Here is a 20,745-nt window from a genome sequence, read left to right on the forward strand (position 1 = left end):
CCTAAGTACTTGATATTAAAGGAAGGTTTCTGTTTTCTAGGACTATGCAGTAATTCCCTGCAGCAAGTTGCAAGCAGCATCTAGCATATATTGCTATGCTCTCCACATTTATGCACACATACGCCCACACAACGGACACATACACATGGTACAAATAATGGAAAGCAAAATTATCAGAGTAGATGTTACTTTAATTCCTGAAACAGATTCCTATTTCCTAATTATATTTATCTGAGGCTGAATTTCAAAAGAGTAAATCTTCATTCTGGTTCTCTTAATCTCACAGCTGTACCCACAGGCATAGGGATTATCCGTGTTCTCCATGGGGTACCTTCATTTTCAGCACATTTGGTATCTCCCTGAGCCCCACCCAATAAAAGCCAGATGAGGATTCTCCCTCCGTAGCCCCTCCAAATCTCACACATTTACAAATGCCCACTAGGATGTGATAATAATGCCAAGCTGAGGATCAATGCACCTAATTAGTAGTGCACTTCAGCCTTTGAGTTAAGAGTCCGGTTTTGAAATGTATGATTGATAATTCACTTGTGAAAAATAACATCTAGGTTGTTCACAACTTAATGAGCTTAAAGTCATTACAACTTAAAATTTTTTTTCAAAAGTAACTGAGACTAGCTTTTTTGTTATTTTTTTTGTAATCCCTCACAAGCTTAATATAAGCTACAACTGAATTTCTTCTAATTATCACTGGCCTGGGCCAAATAGTTATTTAAACTGACCCAAAAAGCAGATATGTGATTGAATTACATAGGTTTCTCTCTATAAAAGAGATGCTGCCAATTTTCAAATATTTGAGGTACTAAGACCAAACTGGTAACATCAAACTTCATTTTAGTTTTAACTAACCCCTTCACAGCAACCCAGAATTTCTCAAAGGCAAAACGTAACATTCCTATTCCTATACATTTTGAAAGATGAACACTGTTAAGAAGAAAATAAATAAGTTAAATTTGACAAACTGGTTGACCTTCAGGTAGTAGTGACAAGATATCACACAAAGGCTTGCTTCACACGTGTAAACAAAACCTTCACCCACCTCTCACACACAGCACTCAAAAAATAACATACTATGTAAAACGAGTATTAGTCTATATTGCCAGATTAAATTTTCTTCCAGAAATATTTTAATAAAAATTGGCCATTTCCAAGAAACACCCACTGCATGCCCATCAAAAAAAAAAAAAAAAAAAGAGAGAGAGAACCATAACAAAATAGAAAATTTACCATATGGCTATGATTTAAAGAAATTGCAGACACTTGAGCACATCAGCAAAGTCCAATATTAATGTCACGTTCCTTCTTATGGGCTATGATTAGGAATCTGCTTAGATACCAAAATAAAACTTAATACAAATGCTGAACTATTTAGGTCAAAGGACCACTATAGAAACATCTGTCTTTAAAGGCATTCCAGTTTGAGACTCAATCTTAGAATAAGGCATAACAATGTTAACACAAGACATACAAGGTGATGAAAGAGGGATTCTACAATTCCCCACATACTCTGTTTCCTTTAAACAACTGCCAAGACTGTAATCAAAGATAAATAGAAGGCACAACAGTTTTGCTCTGGTTTTTTTTTGTTGTTGTTATTTCCATTTGGGGGATTTTTTTTTGTTTGTTTGTTTTTTTACAAATACAAATTTAACATGAAAAAACTCTACTTCAAAAAAATCTAACAGTTCAAGAAAAGCGTATCAGTTGCAGTCTAGACATTTACAACCTATCTCACAATTGAAATTTTAATGGTAAAAACAGGTTTGAGAATTGTTTTGTGATCAAATATCAAAAGAAAAAACTCTATTAACACCTTTTATTCAGTTTTTAACCACACCAGTGAGAATCAAAATTGTCAAATTTTCCAATGGCAATTTCTCCACACCAGAAGGTAGTTTTGACTCTCATAGTAGAAGAAACAATTTGGGCTTTTCCTGCCTTTAAAATGTTTATCAAATCCTGTATTTCTCACAGGCTTTTGAAACATGTAGAAAATAAGTAAGAAATATTCCAATGAATGAAACATACCAAATGTCAGTAATAAGCGAGACACATTCCTTTGGGGAAATGGCTGTTAAAAAAAAATCCAGTCTGTGTATGCAAAGCAAGGAAATTCAGTCTGTTTTTCTTCTTTAAAAATTCGTTACTCCTAAAATACCATTCCACAAAATTGGAAGAGAAGGACTCAGGGTCAGGAGAGGGAAGGGATGGGGAAGGAGCACACACCATTAACACAAGAAGTAAAATGGTACAAACGTAAGCAGTTTATAACAGACTAGGATCATACTCCCAAGATAGCAAAGGCTGGTTGAAGAAATTCACCATTCCGCAGGAGTTAGGGTGTGAACTGCTGTGTGAAGATCAGTGAAGAACAATTCACTGCCTTGGAGCAATCCCCCTTCCCACTCCAAATCCTGGTTTCTGCACCATGCCTCCACGGGGAGGGCCTCTCATTCCACCACCCAGCCCACCTCGAGGGCCTCCAGGTCCCCGAAGGCGGTTATCTCGACGGTCCCCTTCCCTGGCAGCTCGAGTCTTCTTCTCTTCCACATTCAAGCGGACTTCACCTCTGAACATGATGGGCTGCAAAAATAAAGGTGATCAAGACTTACTAAATGCTGATGGGCTATGACCATCAAAGATAATAATACAAGGCTATCATAAAGAAACAGCATTTGCGGCCAGCTTCCACAGCTAAGTGGGTAGGGCGCCAGCCACATATACCAAGGCTAGGGGGTTCAAACCTGGCCCAGGCCAGCTAAAATAATGACAACTGCAACAACAACAAAAAATAGCCAGGCGCCTGTAGTCCCAGCTACTTGGGAAGCTGAGTCAAAAGAATCGCTCAAGCCCAAGAGTTTGAGGTTGCTGTGAGCTTAGATGCCAAGGCACTCTACCCAGGGCAACGGCTTGAGACTCTGTCTCAAAAAAACAAAAAAAAAAGAAACAGCATTTGTACCTTCATATTAATCTGAAATTTAAAAAATAACTAAAAAAAAAGAAACCACAGATTATAAATCAGCCAAGTTCTCAGTTCTGTTTTTGCTAGGAACTCAGAACACATAACTCCCATTAACAAATATATAGAAAATTGGCTAGGTATGCAGGCCAAAACAAGTTCAATAAAAGGTCAGTTTAACAGCACAAGAAAATAAAAAGATAAAAACAGCACAAATAACTTTCACTGTATTCATTAAAGCAAATTTTTTTTCATAAAATTACGTAAATAGAGTAAGAATCACCACCTTTCCCATGGACTTGGAGGCTTAGAATAAAACATCATCACATACTGTGGAATATGGTAATACTACATATACTGATGCAAAGGACAAACATCTAAATAAAAACATCATTAATTTGACCCATGTAACACAATACTATTCACCTTGTAAGAATTTTGAAAAATATTAATAAAGAAAATGAATTTTACTAAAGGGGAAAAAAAGGACACATCCACGCTAACTCTTAAAGTTCTTTTTATAACAGAGCCAAAGTAGTTAACAGGGTCAAACATTCTAACAAATTCAATTTGTGCTCTTCATTGGCAATTTAAGTTTGTAAATATTTTTTACTATGTGCCACGGAAGTATTCTATTCAAATTTATTAGTGCATTTAATCTTTGCAATAATCCTGAAGGTTGCTATGACGACTACTTTAGAAACCAGCAAACTAAGGGAGAGGTTAAAGAACTTGCCATACAGGTTACCACACTGAGTAATGGCACAGAAATATAAACTGAAGCCATGAGACTATGAAGTAGCTCTGGCCCCCTGTGCTACCCTACAATATCATTATCAGTCTATATAAGCTATTTCTGTACTAAACAAATTACTAAGAAGAGTACAGCTTCTATCAATATAGTGAAATGAATAGTGGCCACTAGACCTAATACATGCTGAATGATGGATTTACCTACAAAATCTACTGGACATTTCTGGGTTCAGAATTCAGTGTTCTTAGTGGGATAAACCACTGTTCTCGCATTTCTTAATTCTGTAGTGGATACATTACAAAGGTTAAGTATTCAAACAATTTAAAAGATAACATTCACTTGCAGTTTAAAGCTTACATAATACTGTATCATACATTGTAGTATAGCTATTAGCATTCTGAAGAACACTGTTGCCTTATAAAATCTCTTACTCTACAGTTTAAAATGTATAGTTTTAATTCACAGACACAGATTAGTGGATGCCAGAGGCTGGGTCTCGGGAAAGGGGGTATGAAAAGTGTCTGCCTAATGCAGGGGTCCTCAAACTTTTTAAACTGGGAGCCAGTTCACTGTCCCTCAGAGAGTTGGAGGGCCGGACTGTGGGCAGGACAGGCAGCGGCAGCAAAAAGACCTGGCAGGCCGGATAAATGTCCTAGGCAGGCCTCATGTGGCCCGCCGGCCGTAGTCTGAAGATGCCTGGCCTAAAGGGTGAAGGGCTTACCTTTAAAGAACATGTTCTGAAGTTAAAGGTGATGGTTGCCCAACATTGTGTTCTACATGCCATTAAACTATACATTTTTTAAATGGCTAATATTATGTTAACTGAATTTCACCTCAAAAAAGCATGGCTTTTAAAGATCTCATACCCATCTCAATAAATTAGTATTACTTATATACTCTTGTTCTTCTCTATTACAAAACATTTTTTTGCTAATGACAAGTAACTGCTAATGACTGCTAATTTTTTTTGCTAATGACAAGAACTGAAGGTTCTTTCTACAGAGCTTCACAATAAGACTTCTACTCTGCAAATCTATTTTAGATTGTACATGGCAAGAATATCATTAGCAAAGATGGTTCCAAATAGGATTAACTATATAATTTACCTTCTAAACACTGACAACGTTTACAATTAAAAGGAGAAGTGAGTGCTTAATAGTTATACTCTGATAAAAGCTGTATACCAAGACTACCTTGAGCAAACTGTCTCTTATCTCAAGTAAAAGTAACACTGTATTTCATCTCCTTTATTCCAGAAGCCACCAATAAGAAAACAAATTTACATAAACCTCAGTGTGCTTATCACTGTTATTTCATTTTCATCATCCACTTATTCAAAAATCTCCAGGCAGGTCTTTAATAATGTTGAACATGATAAAATAAATTACCCAAATATGTTGGAATAAATTTCACATTATATAAAGGAGACACAAGTCTAAGGATGAAAACCTACATTATAAAGAACCAAGATATGCTATTAAAAAAGAACAAGATGAAATACTGCTTACCCTGTTGCTAAGGACCTTCTGAACAGGCTCAGAATCATCAAACACAACAAAACCAAAATTGGGTAATTTCCCACCACTGTTGATGCGCAGCTCCACTACATTCCCATAATCTGCAAGTAAAACAGATCCCCAGGTAACTACTTAGGACCGTTTCCTTTAAAAATTAAATGTACACTGTAAAATAAATACATTTTACATGACTGTTGAGCACTTGAAATGCAGCTACTCTGAACTAAAACGTGCTGCACATGTAAACGTAAAATATCTTATAATATTTTAGAATTTAAAGACAATATAAAAAATGTAAAATCTCTTATAATATTCTTACATGTTGACAACACAATGCTTCAGCTACACTGGGTTAAACAAACGTTTATTAAACTCTCCAGTTTCTTCTTACTCTACTATAGAAAGTAAGATCACATATGTGGCTCATCTTCTATTGCTATTACACAGTGCCCAGCTAGATGAATTTAGCGTTTAAAATTCAAAACCTACTTTGAAAGAAATCTTTAAGCTCTGATTTGTCCACCTCATGAGGCAGATTGCCAATGAAGAGTTGGTGACTGTCAGGGTGTCTCACAATTCTTCGGGGTTCAACATCGCCTTGCTCACCAGCCTCACGAACTTTAAAAGGAAACAAAAACAGCAGTGAAAGACAATGGAGATAACTCTAAGTGACTTAACAACTCACCCTCAACAGTTTTCCCTCTAAACAGAGGAGATTCCATCAGTAATATTTTTCTTTGGAAGTACACATATATAAACCATTCCCCCCAAATGAGCTCCTACTTCAGAATCCCCCAAATCACAGCAATCACCCTTCTGAGTTCTTACTTGGTCTGGGGCCTCTCTGGGGGGGAATATTTATCCGTTGCTCTCGCACTCTTTGATCCCTTTGAGGTCTCTGGGGTGGAATCTGAGTTTCAGGCTTAGACTCTGGACGAGGCTGAAAGATTTATAAGATAACACTTACCTAAAACACACAGCAGGTTTACTTTTTTTCTTATGAAGTTTATTAGCTAAAAATAAGGTTTAAATGAGAAAATGATGCTGGGCATGGCTGCTCATGCCTATAATCCCTGCCCTCTGGGAGGCCATGGCAGGTGGATCACTTGAGCTCAGGAGTTCAAGACTAGCCTGAAAAAGAATGAGACCCCCATCTTTAACTCAACTTAGAAAAAACAATAGCTGGACCTGGTGGTGGGCACCTGTAGCTCCAGCTAATTGGGAGGCTGAGACAGGAGGATCACTTCAGCCCAAGAGTTTGAGGTCACAGTGAGCTAAGTTAATGCCACTCTACCCAAGGCAACAAAGTGAAAGTATTTTTTTAAAAAAATTAGAAAATGACAATTTCCTTACAAAAAATCATTTAAAACCACTTTACACCCTTCTCCTCTGCCCTATGTTATCAGTTTCCACATTCTCTAAGCCTCTGTTGAATCTTATTACTAAAATGCAAGTAAACTTGCCTAATATACACATTTTATTACAACCTTACCTGAGAAGCTGGTACTTTAACAACATGAGGTGGTATTCCAGTAACCGGAACAGCTCCACTAGGTGGAAGGTTCTTACTGGTCACAGACGCCCAAGAAAAGGTCTATGGGAACACAACCAACATTACATGCTTATACCATATATCAAAACAGTATAAAAGCTACCAACTCTTGATTTCCCATACATAATACACGCCTCAAAGTGTCATAGGCAAGTCTACCCTGCCCTGTTATTTTCTAAAAATGTTATGCATGTTTATTATAATAAGCATATAACAATTTACAATGTAAAAGATGAAATATTAAAAAGAGAGGGTGATATGATAATACAACAGCACCTGAAATTTCTGGCCTGAAAGATATCAAGATATTTTGGGAGAAAAGGGTGGTTATTTTTGATGTTATAATGCAATTTGCATCTTACCTCTTATTTGAGGCATGCTCAACATGTAAGAAATGTTCCTGAATCACAGAAATATGAAAATGTGTCTAACAAAAGTACACTGAACAATAATAAAGGAGAAGAGAGATTTTAAAAATTAAATGAAAAACAGAATAAAAATGAAGACACCTTCCATACCCTCAAGTCTTCCTGGACTGTCTGAGATATGTCTGCAGGTGCTGGAGAAGAACTCTTCTGCGTATCCTCAGGAGCAGTTTCTTCTAACACTGGCTCAGACTTTTCTTCTTGGATTTCAGATACAGGTTCTTGCTCTGGTTCCGGTTCAGGATCAGGTTCTGGTTCAACAACTGGCTCCTCTAAATGTTCTTCCATGTCATTACTTTCACAGGAAAATTTGAGAAATATCATTTTGCCTCCATTCATTCATTCAGCAAGAAACTCCCAATCGTTTATTAACTAACCAGAAACTTGAGCACTCCAAAAAACATATAGAAAAGTGGTTCTCAACCTTCCTAATCCCATAATGTATTTTCATTGTTAAAAAGGGGTCACAACCCACAGGTTGAGAACCGCTCATCTACAAGATTATATATCTGAGTTTAAAAAAGCAATTTAAAAGCTCATTCCTGTAATCCTAGCACTTTGGGAGGCCAGGGCAGGTAGACTGCTTGAATTCAAGACTAACCTGAGCAAAAGTGAAAACCCATCTCTACTAAAACAAAAAAATCTAGTGGGGCATTGTTGCAGGTGCCTAGAGTCCCAACTACTGCTGAGGCTGAGGAAAGAGGATCTCGAGCCCATGAGTATGAGGTTGCTATGAGCTGTGATGACACCAGGGCAACAGAGACTCTGTCTCTTAAAAAAAAAAAAAAAAAAAAAAAAAATCACAAAGACTTAATTGGAATCTGTTTATTTAAATTCTAATAGGCAAAGATCAAAATCAACCAAACTTTTGTTTCTCATTCAGTTGGCCTCCCACAACTATTACAATTCACTTAGCACACATCACTAAAAACTCTTATATAAAAGCTAGGGAAAGGGTGGCGCCTGTGGCTCAAAGGAGTAGGGCACAGATCCCATATGCCAGAGGTGGTGGGTTCAAACCCAGCCCCGGCCAAAAACTGCACACACACACAAAAAGAAAAATACTTAAAAAAAAAAAGCTAGGGGAGCAGGGAAACAAAGCTGTTTTGTAAGATGAAAAGTTCTAGAGATCTGTTATACCATTATGTGCATATACAGCACTTATTATAGACTTCAACTGCAGGCTTGATAGTATTTAAACAGTCCTCACAGGGCAATATATTACCAAGTTATGTATTTCTGCTTAGGCAAAGTTGCCAAAAACATTTCTTCTGAGAAATTACCACTATTTATTTTGTGACATAATTCTGAGACTATAAGACTGCACTCCAACAAAGGGAAAGTGAGATTAGACAATTCAAGTTCTCACACAACCCTAGCTATAGGAATACAATTTTCCTTACCTGACAACAGTCTGATCATAGAAAGTTCCAGAATCATCAGGAACCACCTCAGGCGTCTGCTGTCTTTCTTCAGGTTCCTCTACTTCTTCTTCAGATTCTAAATGAGAAAAAGCTAATTAAATTTATTTGTGCTTACGCAATTCATAAATATATTCATTTTTATATTTTTTGCTATGATCAAAAAGACAACAAAACAAGAAAAATACATACATAAAAGTAAAGAATGCAGGACAATTGCACAAAATCATGGCATAGACTTTAAGGATAAAACCAAGGTTACTACAGCATTTTGGTTGACAGCACGATGTCTTGGGGTCATGTTTCCAATAATCTAATGCAGGCTCTATCACCTTGCTAGCTACATAACACTAGCCAAATTACTTTACATTAGGCAGTAATCTAATGCAAGCCCTCTCATTTTACTGGCCATATTACTTTGGGCTAATTACTGCACCTCAGTGCTGTAATATATTAAATGGGAGACAATATGAAGTAATTATCTATAAGGCTATGTATTGCACAATAAATATATAGTGCTTGGAATAGTTTCAGCCAGATACAAACACTCAAATCTTACCAGTTTGGAGAAAATTCTCCATAGGTCTCTGTTACTACACCATCTTTCACATCGACCCTTCCTTCCAGACTATCCTTCAAAAACATCTGTATAGCAAATAGCTTTGGAAAAGGTGGTGTCCCTCCAGAGCAAAGGGTAGGCAAATTTAGTGCCCATTATAAAAGATTTGGGGTCCCTAAACTCAAGTGTTCCTCATTTTTGACATAATCTATAGCAGTACAATTAAATCATCTGTCCCTCCATAGTATCCTGTGGGCAGTGTGGCAAAAATGCTACTATTGTCGCTGTCCACTCCTGACCTTGGAGTCTTACATCTTCTATTAACATCCATGAAGTAAAATCCCAGACCCGTCATATGTCTTGACAATTATTTATTAATGAATACAGATTAAAATAAAACATTCAAGAAAGCCAAATGTCAGTCTGATGCCATCAGGAAAATTCAGAGAAGTCAACTTATAGTGTTTCACAACTTACCCTCCTGAGGCTCAGTGACAAAGCCACCAAAGACCTCATCTTGGTATCTGAAGATATCATTGTGAACATAGAACTTATTTGCAACAGAGCCCTGCAATGCCAACAAGAAGTTTTCATTTATTCCACAGATTTAAAAAAAAAAAAAAAACAGAATTATTCTACACCAATAGTTCTCAACTGGGGATGAGTCTGCCACCAGGAAGACATTTGGCAAAGACTGGAAACATTTCAGTTTTCACAACAGGGAGTGCTATGACAACCACCAAGGGTTGGGATGTTGCTTAATACCCCTTAATGCAAAAGAAAGATCCCCTCTACACAACAATATCAAAACTGAAAGCCCTACTCTACAACAGGACTGTCAAAAAGCTACACTCACATACACATTTTGTTCACTCAAAGCATTTATCATCACCATGAAATGGTTATCCAGAGATTGACAAAGCGCTCTGAAAGACAGGAAATGTTTAAACAAAAAAAAAAAAAGGACAAAAATTGACAATGTAAGATGCCATACCCCACACCTCAAAACTTCAAAATTCACCAACAGGCAATCACACTCCTAACTTCAGGTGATACTTAAAATTCGCTAAATCAGGCAGTGCCCGTGGCTCAGTGGGTAGGGCACCAGCCCCATATACGGAGGGTGGTAGGTTCAAACCCAGCCCTGGCCAAACTGCAACAAAAAAATAGCCAGGTGTTGTGGCAGGTTCCTGTAGTCCCAGCTACTGGGGAGGCTGAGGCAAGAGAATTGCCTAAGACCAGGAGTTGGAGATTGCTGTGAGCTGTGATGCCATGGCTCTCTACTAAGGGCAATAAAGTGAGATTCTGTCTCAAAAAAACAAAAAAAACAAAAAAAATTCACTAAATCTGTACTCAAAAATATAAATACAAATACTCAAAGATAGTGTAGCTTAAAAAGCTGTTCACACTAGGTACAACACATAATAGTATAAATCCAACTATATAATTTACTAGTTATTAAATTTCTAAAGCTGTTTCTTAGCAATAAAGAGGGATATCAACATATACCTCAATTTTTTCTGTAATAAATGACAATTTATATTAAAGAAAAAAGAACTATAATTAAACTTATAATTGACAATCACACTTCAGGTGATTCTTTGCATATTCAGAAGTCTATCAAGCCTCCCCCACCCTTTTTTTGCTTTTGTTTTTGGGACTTTTTGTACTGTTTTAAGAGACAGGGTCTGTGTTGCTCAGGATCAAATGCAATGTCACAATCATTGCTCATGGCAGCCCTGAATTCTGGGCTCGAGCAAATCCTCTATATTCAGCCTCTCAAGTAGATGGGTCCACAGGCATGTAACACCACTCTCAGTTATTTTTTTTTCTTCCCTAGAAACAGGGTAAGGTCCCACCATGTGTTGGAATTTCTGGCCTCAAGCAATCCTCCTGGGATGGGATCCTATCACTTAGTTGCTGGGATTATAGGCATCTGTCAAGTCTTTACACTTTAACCCTTCCTCTCTAAGAATCATCACTCTAATGACTTCACGTAATTTTTCAAATACAAAGTTATTTCATATTCAAATAATAAAAAGGGCTTTAAGTCCACTACCCTAAATAGAAAATTATTTTAAGATTAATGCAAGACAAAACAAGCTATTATATTCAGCAAGTTCTCACTGAATCACTCCTATGTGCTTAAGGAGATAGGCTTCCTGACCTTGCTCATTCTGAACCAATCTGGAAGAAGGCACAAATGTATTCAACATAAATGTATGGTCCTTCCATGATAAGAAAAATGAAAAAGAACCAGGCCTCCTGCTTATTCCAGAATTGAGGCTGGGACAGGACAGTACAAAATGAAGCCTGGAACATCTCCTGTCACAAAGTTATAAAGTACCCCCAACAAAGGAATACAAAAGGCAGCTTAAAGGTGTTCACACTTACCAGATGTGGGACATTCCACATATTAGAGTTGTTATTAGAGTATAACCAACTAAATATACTAACCATCTAAGAAAGGTAAGATAAATTTTCTATACAGGTGAATGCCAATTAATCCTTTTCATCTGAGAACAACCTGTCAGCAGTTCCCATTAAACAGAACAATGGGATTAGATAATCTCCATTTACTACCCTCAAAGTAGCAGCTGATTCTGGCCAAAAATCAATAATGAATGCTAAAGCTAATGCATAAAACTTAGATACTGAAGAGTAGATCTGCATAGTGTCAAAGAATCTCCCATAGTCTTTGAAGAAAGCGATTTAACTTTACATGGCAAAACAAGGTGAATTATCACTTTAAGTAATCAAAGTTAACATCACTAATAGGTCTAAATGACATCATGCGTCTCTCTAATGCAAGGCACTGAAAGATAGATATGTATGAAACACTTTACATAACCTGACTCTACTTCTCAAAAATGTCAATGCCATGAAAAACAAAATATTAAGGAGCACTATAAATTAAAGGAGGCTAGAAAAAGAAAAAAAAAGGAGGCTAGAGAGACATGCTAGCTAAATGCAACGTCTAATTATGAAATGAATCTTGGGACCAGGAAAAAACTACTATACAGGACATCACGAGCAGTGGGTTGACAAATTAAATTATATTGCATCAATACTCCTGAATTTGGTAACTATATGGTAGTTATGGAAGAAAATTCCTTATTATTGAAAATGCCTATTGAAGTACGAGGATAACGGGACATGATTTTTCCAACTTATTTTCAAATTATTTGAAAGAAAAAAATGATAGTAAATAATGAGGTGCAAGAGTTGACAGTAGTAGAGGTACACAAGTTATTGCACTATTCTTGCAACTTGTCTGTAAGTTTGAATTTCAAAAAAAACTTTAAGATATGCACTACCTTTCGTAAATACATGTGTGTGTGTATATATACACATATATGATCAATATAGAACTAACCATGAGTCATTCCTATACATACCTCAGGAGCAAGAACAAATGTCTGCATGAATCTCCTCAAAGCCTGGTTGTTATTAGAGAGAAGCCCCATCACTTGGACCACCACACCATCATTCAAAGTGGCATGAGCATCAACATGTCGAATCTTGGTGTGGCAGTTGGTAAAGTTTTGTGACATCACTTTCCTATGGATTTCCTAAGATATCAAGGCAAGAGTTAATGACTTAAAATTTACAATCTCCAACTTAAAAAGAAACCTTCCAACACAGCACAGGTGAAGAGAATGTACATGTTTAAAATACAAAATATGTACTCTTATTTTTATCTTCCTACTCTATTTCTAGCAACCACACTTGCAGTCTCTTAAAGTAACTGTAGAGAACTAGTACTATTTTATTTTATTTTTTTTTAAATATGGAACACTTCACGAATTTGTGTGTCATCCTTGCGTAGGGGCCATGCTAATCTTCTCTGTATCGTTCCAATTTTAGTATATTTGCTGCTGAAGCAAGCACTATTTTATTTTTTTTAAGACAGTCTTACTCTCTGTCACCCTGGGTAGAGTGCCATGGCGTCATCATAGCTCACAGCAACCTCAGTCTCTTGGGTTCCAGTGACACTCTTGCCTCGGCCTCCTAAGCAGCTGTGACTATGGGTGCCCATCACAACACCTAGCTAGTTTCCCTAGTGTTAGTAGAGATAGGGTCTTGCTCTAGCTCAGGCTGGTCTCGAACTCTTGAGCTCAGGTAATCCACCCGCCTAGATCTCCCAGAATGCTAGGATTACAGGCATGAGCCACCACACTCAGCCAATACTCTTATTTTATTTTGGAAGTTTAAAAAAGAGAAAATTTCAATACTAAAGCCTATTATTTTTCAGGATACTAAAACTTCACAATGTATCACACAAAATGATGAATATAACGTTGCATAAGCATTTCAAATATATTAACCAAATAATAATTATATATATAGCTTTGACTTCTAAGAAGTTGAGAAATTGGACTAAGTATTAACAATCTATTAAGCATGTATCCACCTCAAATTTATGGGTTATTTTCTACCTGCTTAAGAGCCAAAATAAATCATGCGTGCTTACTTTCTGCCCGTAGACTGCATCTGCTGGCTTTCCATTTGAATCCAATCCCCCATGAACATAGGAAGAGTTCTTTCCATAAAATCTACACAACAGAAAAGTAATTAACTTGGCATCTTCAAGTATCTTAAAAGACCAGATATTTACTTTTCACGTTTGGTACTTATCGGCCTCACTGGCAGACTCTTGAGGGTGAGAACGCATTTTTTCATCTTTATATGCAATCATCTATCCATTCCCTACACGCCACTCCATCAACAATTGCTGAGTAAAGTTGGGTCAATGAGGCAGAACACTTAACAAATCACAAATTCCAGGCTTTGGAGTAGGATGACCATGTTGGAGAAGATCTTGTAGTTCATAATAGAAGTTCACTTAAAACTAAATAAAAGCTCTTGTTTTTACTCAGGAAGAAAACAGGCAGTTAAGTTAGGAAATTAGGACAGCTGAATTCCCCACAGACTGGGAGAATCCTTTTATATGTGAGAATACCTGCTAGCAGTTCCCAGTAAACAACCGGTAACTCATGGTACTGGTTAAGCAGTAGTTTAACAATTTCTGCCAATGAGGTACAAACTTCAAACTTCAATTCTCTATAGTTTATATTCCTCCATATCCTTAATTACTGTATTTTCATTAAAACAGTTGGGTAACCACTATTGGGATTTCTTAACATTTGTCTTCCAGATAAACACTTTCACAAACGACCTATGCATATTATTTTATAGTCCTCACCCCACCAAAAGGGCACAGATCTGGCCCCACAAGAACCCCTGAAATGGCCGTTCTACTTTTACAGTTATTAAGAGGATGCACACCAGCCAGAGAATCAGTTCACTACTGGTCAAGCCACTTTTCATTATACCTAAGATGCACCTAAGAGAGGAAATATGTAAGAAAAAAGATGCCTTAAAAATCAATAAATAAAAAAACTGACAAGAAATTATCTTAATGCATTTGGTTAGTTTCTTTCAACTCCTCCCCCTTTTAAACTTTAAATTCAAATCCAACTTGTAAAAATACAGAATAAAACACTACAAAAAAAAAAGAGGGGGGGATAAAAAACTTTGGAGACCTGTTCTACTCCTTAATAGTCATGTAAATGAGTTCTAGGAACGTTTTAATACCTGAGTTTCTTCGTATGTAAAATAAAGTTCCTATAATGCCTTACACTAAAACGTTTTACTCAAGAAGAAATGGGTAAAAGTGTTTTGGAAATTGTGAAATCTTAAAAAAAAAAAAAAAAAAAAAACGGGTGTTTTCCACTTTCAAGGTGATAGCAAATCCTGTACTGAAAACAAATTTGTGAATTTTGCTTTACACTTGATAATCACATGGCATCCAATATGCAAGGAATCCAAACAAAGGAAAAAACTGGTCCAAATAAACATTTTGAAACGTCTTTGGAATTATTCTAGCAACTCGACATTAATAAAGTTTTATATGATGCAAATTTGTTTATAAACAAAAATAGTGAAAGCAATCTACATACCCATCATTAGAAAATAAAAATATGGGCTTGGCACCAGTAGCTCAGTGACAAGGGGGCCAGCCACATACACCAGAGCTGGCAGGTTCAAATCCAGCCTGGGCCTGCCAAGCAACAATAACAACTACAGCAAAAAAAATAGCCAGGTGTTGTGGCGGGTGCTTGTAGTCCCAACTACTTGGGAGGCTGAGGCAAGTAATCCCAAAAGTCTGAGGTTGCTGCGAGCTGTGACGCCACAGCACTCTACCCATGGCAACAAAGTAAGACTCTGTCTCAAAAAAAAAAAAAAAAATATGCTACATTGTCTCAGCCTCTACAGCACAGTGGTTAGGGCACCAGCCACATGCACTGATGCTGGCTGGTTCGAACCCAGCCTTGGCCAGCTAAACAACAACTACAACAACAACAACAAAAAAATAGCCAGGCGTTATGGCGGTGCCTGTAGTCCCAACTACTTGGGAGACTGAGGCAAGAGAACTGCTTAAGCCCACAAGATTGAGGTTGCTATGAGCTGTGATGCCACAGCACTCTACCAAGGACAACATAGTGACACTGTCTCAAAAAAAATTTAAAAAAAAGCTACATCTCTCTAAAACCGAATATTTTATGACCACTGAAATTAATATGATACATACAGAGCCTAAAAGATGACCCCAGATTATCAAGTAAAAAAGTTAGAAGTGTATCAAAACATGTTTAGGGGTGGCGCCTGTGGCTCAAAGGTGTAGGCTGCCAGCCCCATGTACCAGAGGTGAGGAGTTCAAACTCAGACCCGGCCAAAAACTGCAAAAAAAAATATGTATGCATGTACACAGACAAATTGTTAAGTGTGGTATTCCTATTTCCATAGACTGTTTAATACCTCTTTGTTCTTTAAGTAAGCATGCATCATTTCTACTAAAAATATAATCTAGGCTGTATTACACCTATTTACATACAGGCTCACGTCTGTAATCCCAACACTCTGGAAGGTCCAGATGTGTAGATCACCTGAGCTCAGGAATTCAAGACCAGCCTGAGCAAGAATGAGACTCCCCCCATCTGACCAAAAAATAGAAAAACTAGTCAGGCATTATGGCCAGCACCTACAGTCCCAGCTACTCTGGAGGTTGAGGCAAGAGGATCCTTCAGACCAAGAGACTGAGGTTGCTGTGAGCTACAATGATGCCACAGCACTCTCTATCCAGGGTGACTCTTCCTCAGAAAAAAAATAAAGAAAATAGTACCCCAGTTTTTAAAAGCACATCAACACAAAAGTATGTTACTATAGGAAAAGTCATGGGTCTTTTTCAATATATTCTCAGTAAACAATATACAATTAAACTTTTAACATTTTCAGTTACTATTTTCTGATAATGTATTAAGTTAGGTAACTTTAGTCTAACTTTTTTTAAATAATACATATTCCCTTTAAAATTCTTTTGGGGGGAGGGGGGTGGCAGAGAGTTTCACTCTGTGCCCTGGGTAGTATCATGGCATCATAGCTCACAGGAACCTCAGTCTCTTGGGCTCAAGTGATACTCTTGTCTCAACCTCCTAAGTAGCTGTGACTACAGGTGACTATCACAATGCCAGGCTGGGGTTTTTTTTCTATTTTTTTCAGTAGACACAGGGTAGAGAGAGCTCTTGCTCAGGCTGGTCTCGAACACCTGAACTCAAGCAATCCACCCACCTCAGCTTCACAGAGTGCTAGAATTAAAGGCATGAGCCACTCCATCCAGCCTAAACTTCTTACATAATTTTAATAGCCATTATTTATTGGTACTTATGTGCAAAGAACAATTATGTAACAAATGATGGAGACTCTCAGAGAAAGTACCCACATACTAAAAAGCAGCATTAGATAACATAAGAGACATGTCTCACCTATGTAGCATGTCTGGGGCCTGGTTCAGCAGTGTATAATACTGTCTCACAAACTCCCGCCCGACCAGCAGGGGACTAGGCTTCTCCATCACCATTGCTTTGGTCAATTCAACCTGGAAAAATAAAGTCAAATATATCCAACCGGAAATATCAAAGGAGAAGAGACTGAATCATTTAGCTAAAAAACCAACTCAAACACAAGATTACTTCAGCAATTCTTGGTTTTAAAAAAGGAACAAACAAACAAAAACCCCACACAGACTGGTTGTGATTTTACAAATTCAAATTTATTACAATTATATAAACATACAAATAAAACTCACTGTGAAGAGTTCATCATTATCCCCAATATTCAACTTTCTTAAAACTGAAATAAAAACCTCAAAGATAAGTACTTCCAAACATGCATCCTACTATAATTTTCTTAAATTATTAAACCCAGTTAATAATTGGGTTTTAGTTGTCAAAATTACATTCTTATTTGTGACATTAGATTCAAAGACAATATAATCTTAAACAATATACCTTTGACACTCAAGGACAACCTATCACATATTCTAGTCCATCTATTAAATCAGATAAATAGCCTTAAAAAACAAATTATAAAACTAAAAGTTCTAAATATGCTTATTAGTTAATTCTATAATGGAACAAAAATAATCTTAAAAAGGGAGAAGTTAACAAACAAGATGTTTATACTCAAAATTAACTCAATTTAAAGTTAACACATTGTAGCATAAAAGTCCTCAGGGACTGTCAGCTATTACCAAAAAAAAAAAAAAAAAAAAAAAACATTAAAAATCCAAAATGAGATTACCCAACTTTTATTTAAGGGGGACTTAGAAAACCATCCTAAAATTCAAGATAAAAGCAAACAGAGGGATATACATGTATGTACGGACTTAATTACCATATTAAAGGAGATGGTTTTTATTTTTAATTTACAGGATTGGCAAAATGAGTTCATTTTAATCGATTTCTGAATAAGCAGGAAAGATGTTTACACTCATCTAGTTCATTTCTGCATTATTCTCAAATACATACCTGCTCACCAAAATCTAAGTTCAAGGGCTCTTCATCAATCTTCCCCCAACTTATAGCTACTAGATCAATTAAACAGCTTCCCAATCAATACCAGGGTAGTAGGCCTTTGGGCATTATTATGAGGACATCAATAACAAAAATTGAATCTTATGCCTTAAGACTATATTTAAAGACTAATCCGAAGCAGAAAGAAAAATTGCTGTATTTTTCCCCCTGGCTCTTGATCCAAAATAAGATTTCTAAAGTTCTTACTGCTACTAGGTTCTTCAGAATTTAAAGATAATGTGGCTAGAGAACAGAAGTTCTTGGCTGCCTTAGTTTTCAAGTTTTGAGATTTCCTATTATACTTCTCTTGAACCAGAGTAACTCTACCTTTTTATATATTAGCATTCCTGTGTAATTTTCCCCACTTAAAAAAGAACTTAGCTACTCTAATTTGAAAACCACTAGGACATGACCCAACCTCAGACAAAAGGAAAAATCCATTGTGATTACACAGCACTCCTCCAGATCATACTAGTTTCAGAAATGGAACACAGATGTCCCAATTCCTCAGACACAGGTAAAACTAATAATATTCTCATTTCATTAGGTTGTACTTGCATATTTCCTTACATAAGGAGGCTGACTGAACAAAGTTTTGCACCCTGTCTTAACCAAAAAGTATACACAATGTTAAAAGCAAACAAATTAAAGGGAGACTTCATGACAGGACAGATAAATCAGAGGAATGGCTCAGTGCCTGTAGCTCAGTGGCTAGGGCACCAGCCACATACACTGGGGCTGGCAGGTTCGAACCCAACCCAGGCTTGCCAAACAATGAGAACAACGAAAAAAATAGCCGGGCGTTATGGCGGGCAGCTGTAGTCCCAGCTACTTGGGAGGCTGAGGCAAGACAATCGCTTAAAGCCCAAGAGTTTGAGGTTGCTGTGAGCTGTGATGCCACTGGCAACATAAAGAAAAAAAAAAGAATCAGAGGAAAAAAATAGTACAAAGAGTACCCTTGTACTCTTATTAATACTCGCTTCTCTTCAGTACTACCTGCTATTCTTCCACATGCCATGCCAACAAACATTATGAATTTCATCAACCTAATTGCACCCTTGATACTGGCTAAGTAACATTTTATCAAATAGTAGACTACTGCTCACGTTTAATCTCCCTAGGCAAAATGATGAAAATCCTCTAAGTTATATAACAAAGACAAGAAAATTTTAAAACTGTATCTCTACACAGCTTTCCTTCTTTGAGATTACCTTAGACAATTCAAATGCAAAGAACTTTTTCAAGTACATTACTCATTTGATCACACCATTATCAACATTTTATTTTGAATCATCTTGTCAAAGCCTAAGAAGGTGAAACTTGTCAAAGAGATGAACGGTATTCCTATACTAACTTTCCAATCACTTTTTTCTTCATTAGTTTACCACTTTAGTTTACACTGTTTGCAAATCAGAGTTTCACCTGGCTTTTAGTTTCCCAAAGAGATGTTACTTTATATTGGGTTGAAACTGTCCAAATTCAGAAATAATGCAGTTAACATCTTCCAACCAAATTTTCAATGCTAAAGTTGCAAGTTTTAACGTAAGGTTTACCTCAAATATCCTCGAAGCCTTTCATTTACACTATACAACTATTAGTGCAATGTACTTGGCAGCTGGCTTCTATTCTCTCCTTCTTCAAGCTCTTCAGTAATAAATACATTGATCTATCCAAGAGCTCAAGGGAAACAGTATTTAATAGTAACAGGCATTGCGTTTTAGTAAAAGGAAACCATGTTGCTTCAATGCTTAAAAAAAATTGAGTCATTAACTTTGACTAATTAGTCAAAAACTTCATGAATTCTAGGGCTAGGTATGGTGGCTCATGCCTGTAATGCTAGCACTCTGGGAGGCCAAGGCGGGTGGACTGTCCCAGCTGCAGAGTTCACAGATCAGCCTTAGCAAGAGTGAGATCTCATCTCTAAAGGAACCAGCCAGGCGTTGGGAGGCTGAGGCAAGAGAATTGGTTAAGCCCAAGAGTTTGAAGTTGCTGTGAGCTAAGATGCCACTGCACTCTACCCAGGGCAAGAGTGAAAGACTGTCTCCAAAAAAAAAAAAAAAAAAAAGCTTCATTAATTCTACATTAGTCATGAACAGATAAAACATACTGGAAAAAAAAAAAATGCAAGCTTCTTCCTGAAGAGTTTAAGACCACAGACCATGTCTTACTTAACTTTTTAGCCCTCTATATTAGTAACATCTGACATATAATAAGCTCAATTTTTTGCAGTTTTTTGGCCAGGACTGGGTTTAAACTGCCACCTCTGGCATATGGGGCCGGAGCCCTATTCCTTTGAGCCACAGGCGCTGCCCTAGACTCAAAATTTTTATTCAATCTCAAAAGGAACTGGAATTATATATAAGCAAAGTGGATTTCTCTTCGGCTACCTATCAAAACCAAATTATTAGGATTTCCAGTAATTAGATTAGGAAAGCAGATACAGGCCAGGAGCAAGTGGCTCTTCTCTATGATTGACAGACAGAAAGATGGATGGATAGATGGCCAGCCAGGTGTGACACATGCTTGTAGTCCCAGCTACACAGGAGTCTCAGGCAGGAAGATCACTAGAACCCAGGTTACAGTGAGTATGTAAGCCCAGGTCACAGAACAAGACCCTATCTACAA

The 20,745-nt window shown here is 37.1% G+C and overlaps 1 protein-coding gene and 1 non-coding gene across 2 annotated transcripts in view; both read right to left on the reverse strand.

Moving 5' to 3' along the window:
• Positions 1-1,093: 1,093 nt before the first annotated feature.
• The window catches only part of G3BP1 (G3BP stress granule assembly factor 1), a 29,456-nt gene continuing 9,804 nt past the window's right edge, over positions 1,094-20,745 (reverse strand). The window contains exons 2-12 of the mRNA XM_012808708.2: positions 17,032-17,144; positions 13,680-13,761; positions 12,604-12,777; positions 9,683-9,773; positions 8,629-8,725; positions 7,319-7,520; positions 6,741-6,842; positions 6,077-6,188; positions 5,738-5,866; positions 5,240-5,349; positions 1,094-2,601 (exon numbers count right to left, since the gene is read on the reverse strand). Coding sequence (XP_012664162.1) covers positions 2,395-2,601; positions 5,240-5,349; positions 5,738-5,866; positions 6,077-6,188; positions 6,741-6,842; positions 7,319-7,520; positions 8,629-8,725; positions 9,683-9,773; positions 12,604-12,777; positions 13,680-13,761; positions 17,032-17,126 — 1,401 coding nt within the window. The 5' untranslated portion in view covers positions 17,127-17,144 and the 3' untranslated portion in view covers positions 1,094-2,394. The remainder of the gene's footprint in view (positions 2,602-5,239; positions 5,350-5,737; positions 5,867-6,076; positions 6,189-6,740; positions 6,843-7,318; positions 7,521-8,628; positions 8,726-9,682; positions 9,774-12,603; positions 12,778-13,679; positions 13,762-17,031; positions 17,145-20,745) is intronic.
• LOC111727283 lies at positions 12,990-13,092 on the reverse strand. Its single transcript, XR_002774866.1, has one exon. It is a non-coding gene; the product is annotated as a U6 spliceosomal RNA (small nuclear RNA).

This window comes from Otolemur garnettii, unplaced genomic scaffold (assembly GCF_000181295.1).
Source record: "Otolemur garnettii isolate 467f Iridium unplaced genomic scaffold, OtoGar3 scaffold00003, whole genome shotgun sequence".
Classification (NCBI taxonomy): Eukaryota; Metazoa; Chordata; class Mammalia; order Primates; family Galagidae; genus Otolemur; species Otolemur garnettii.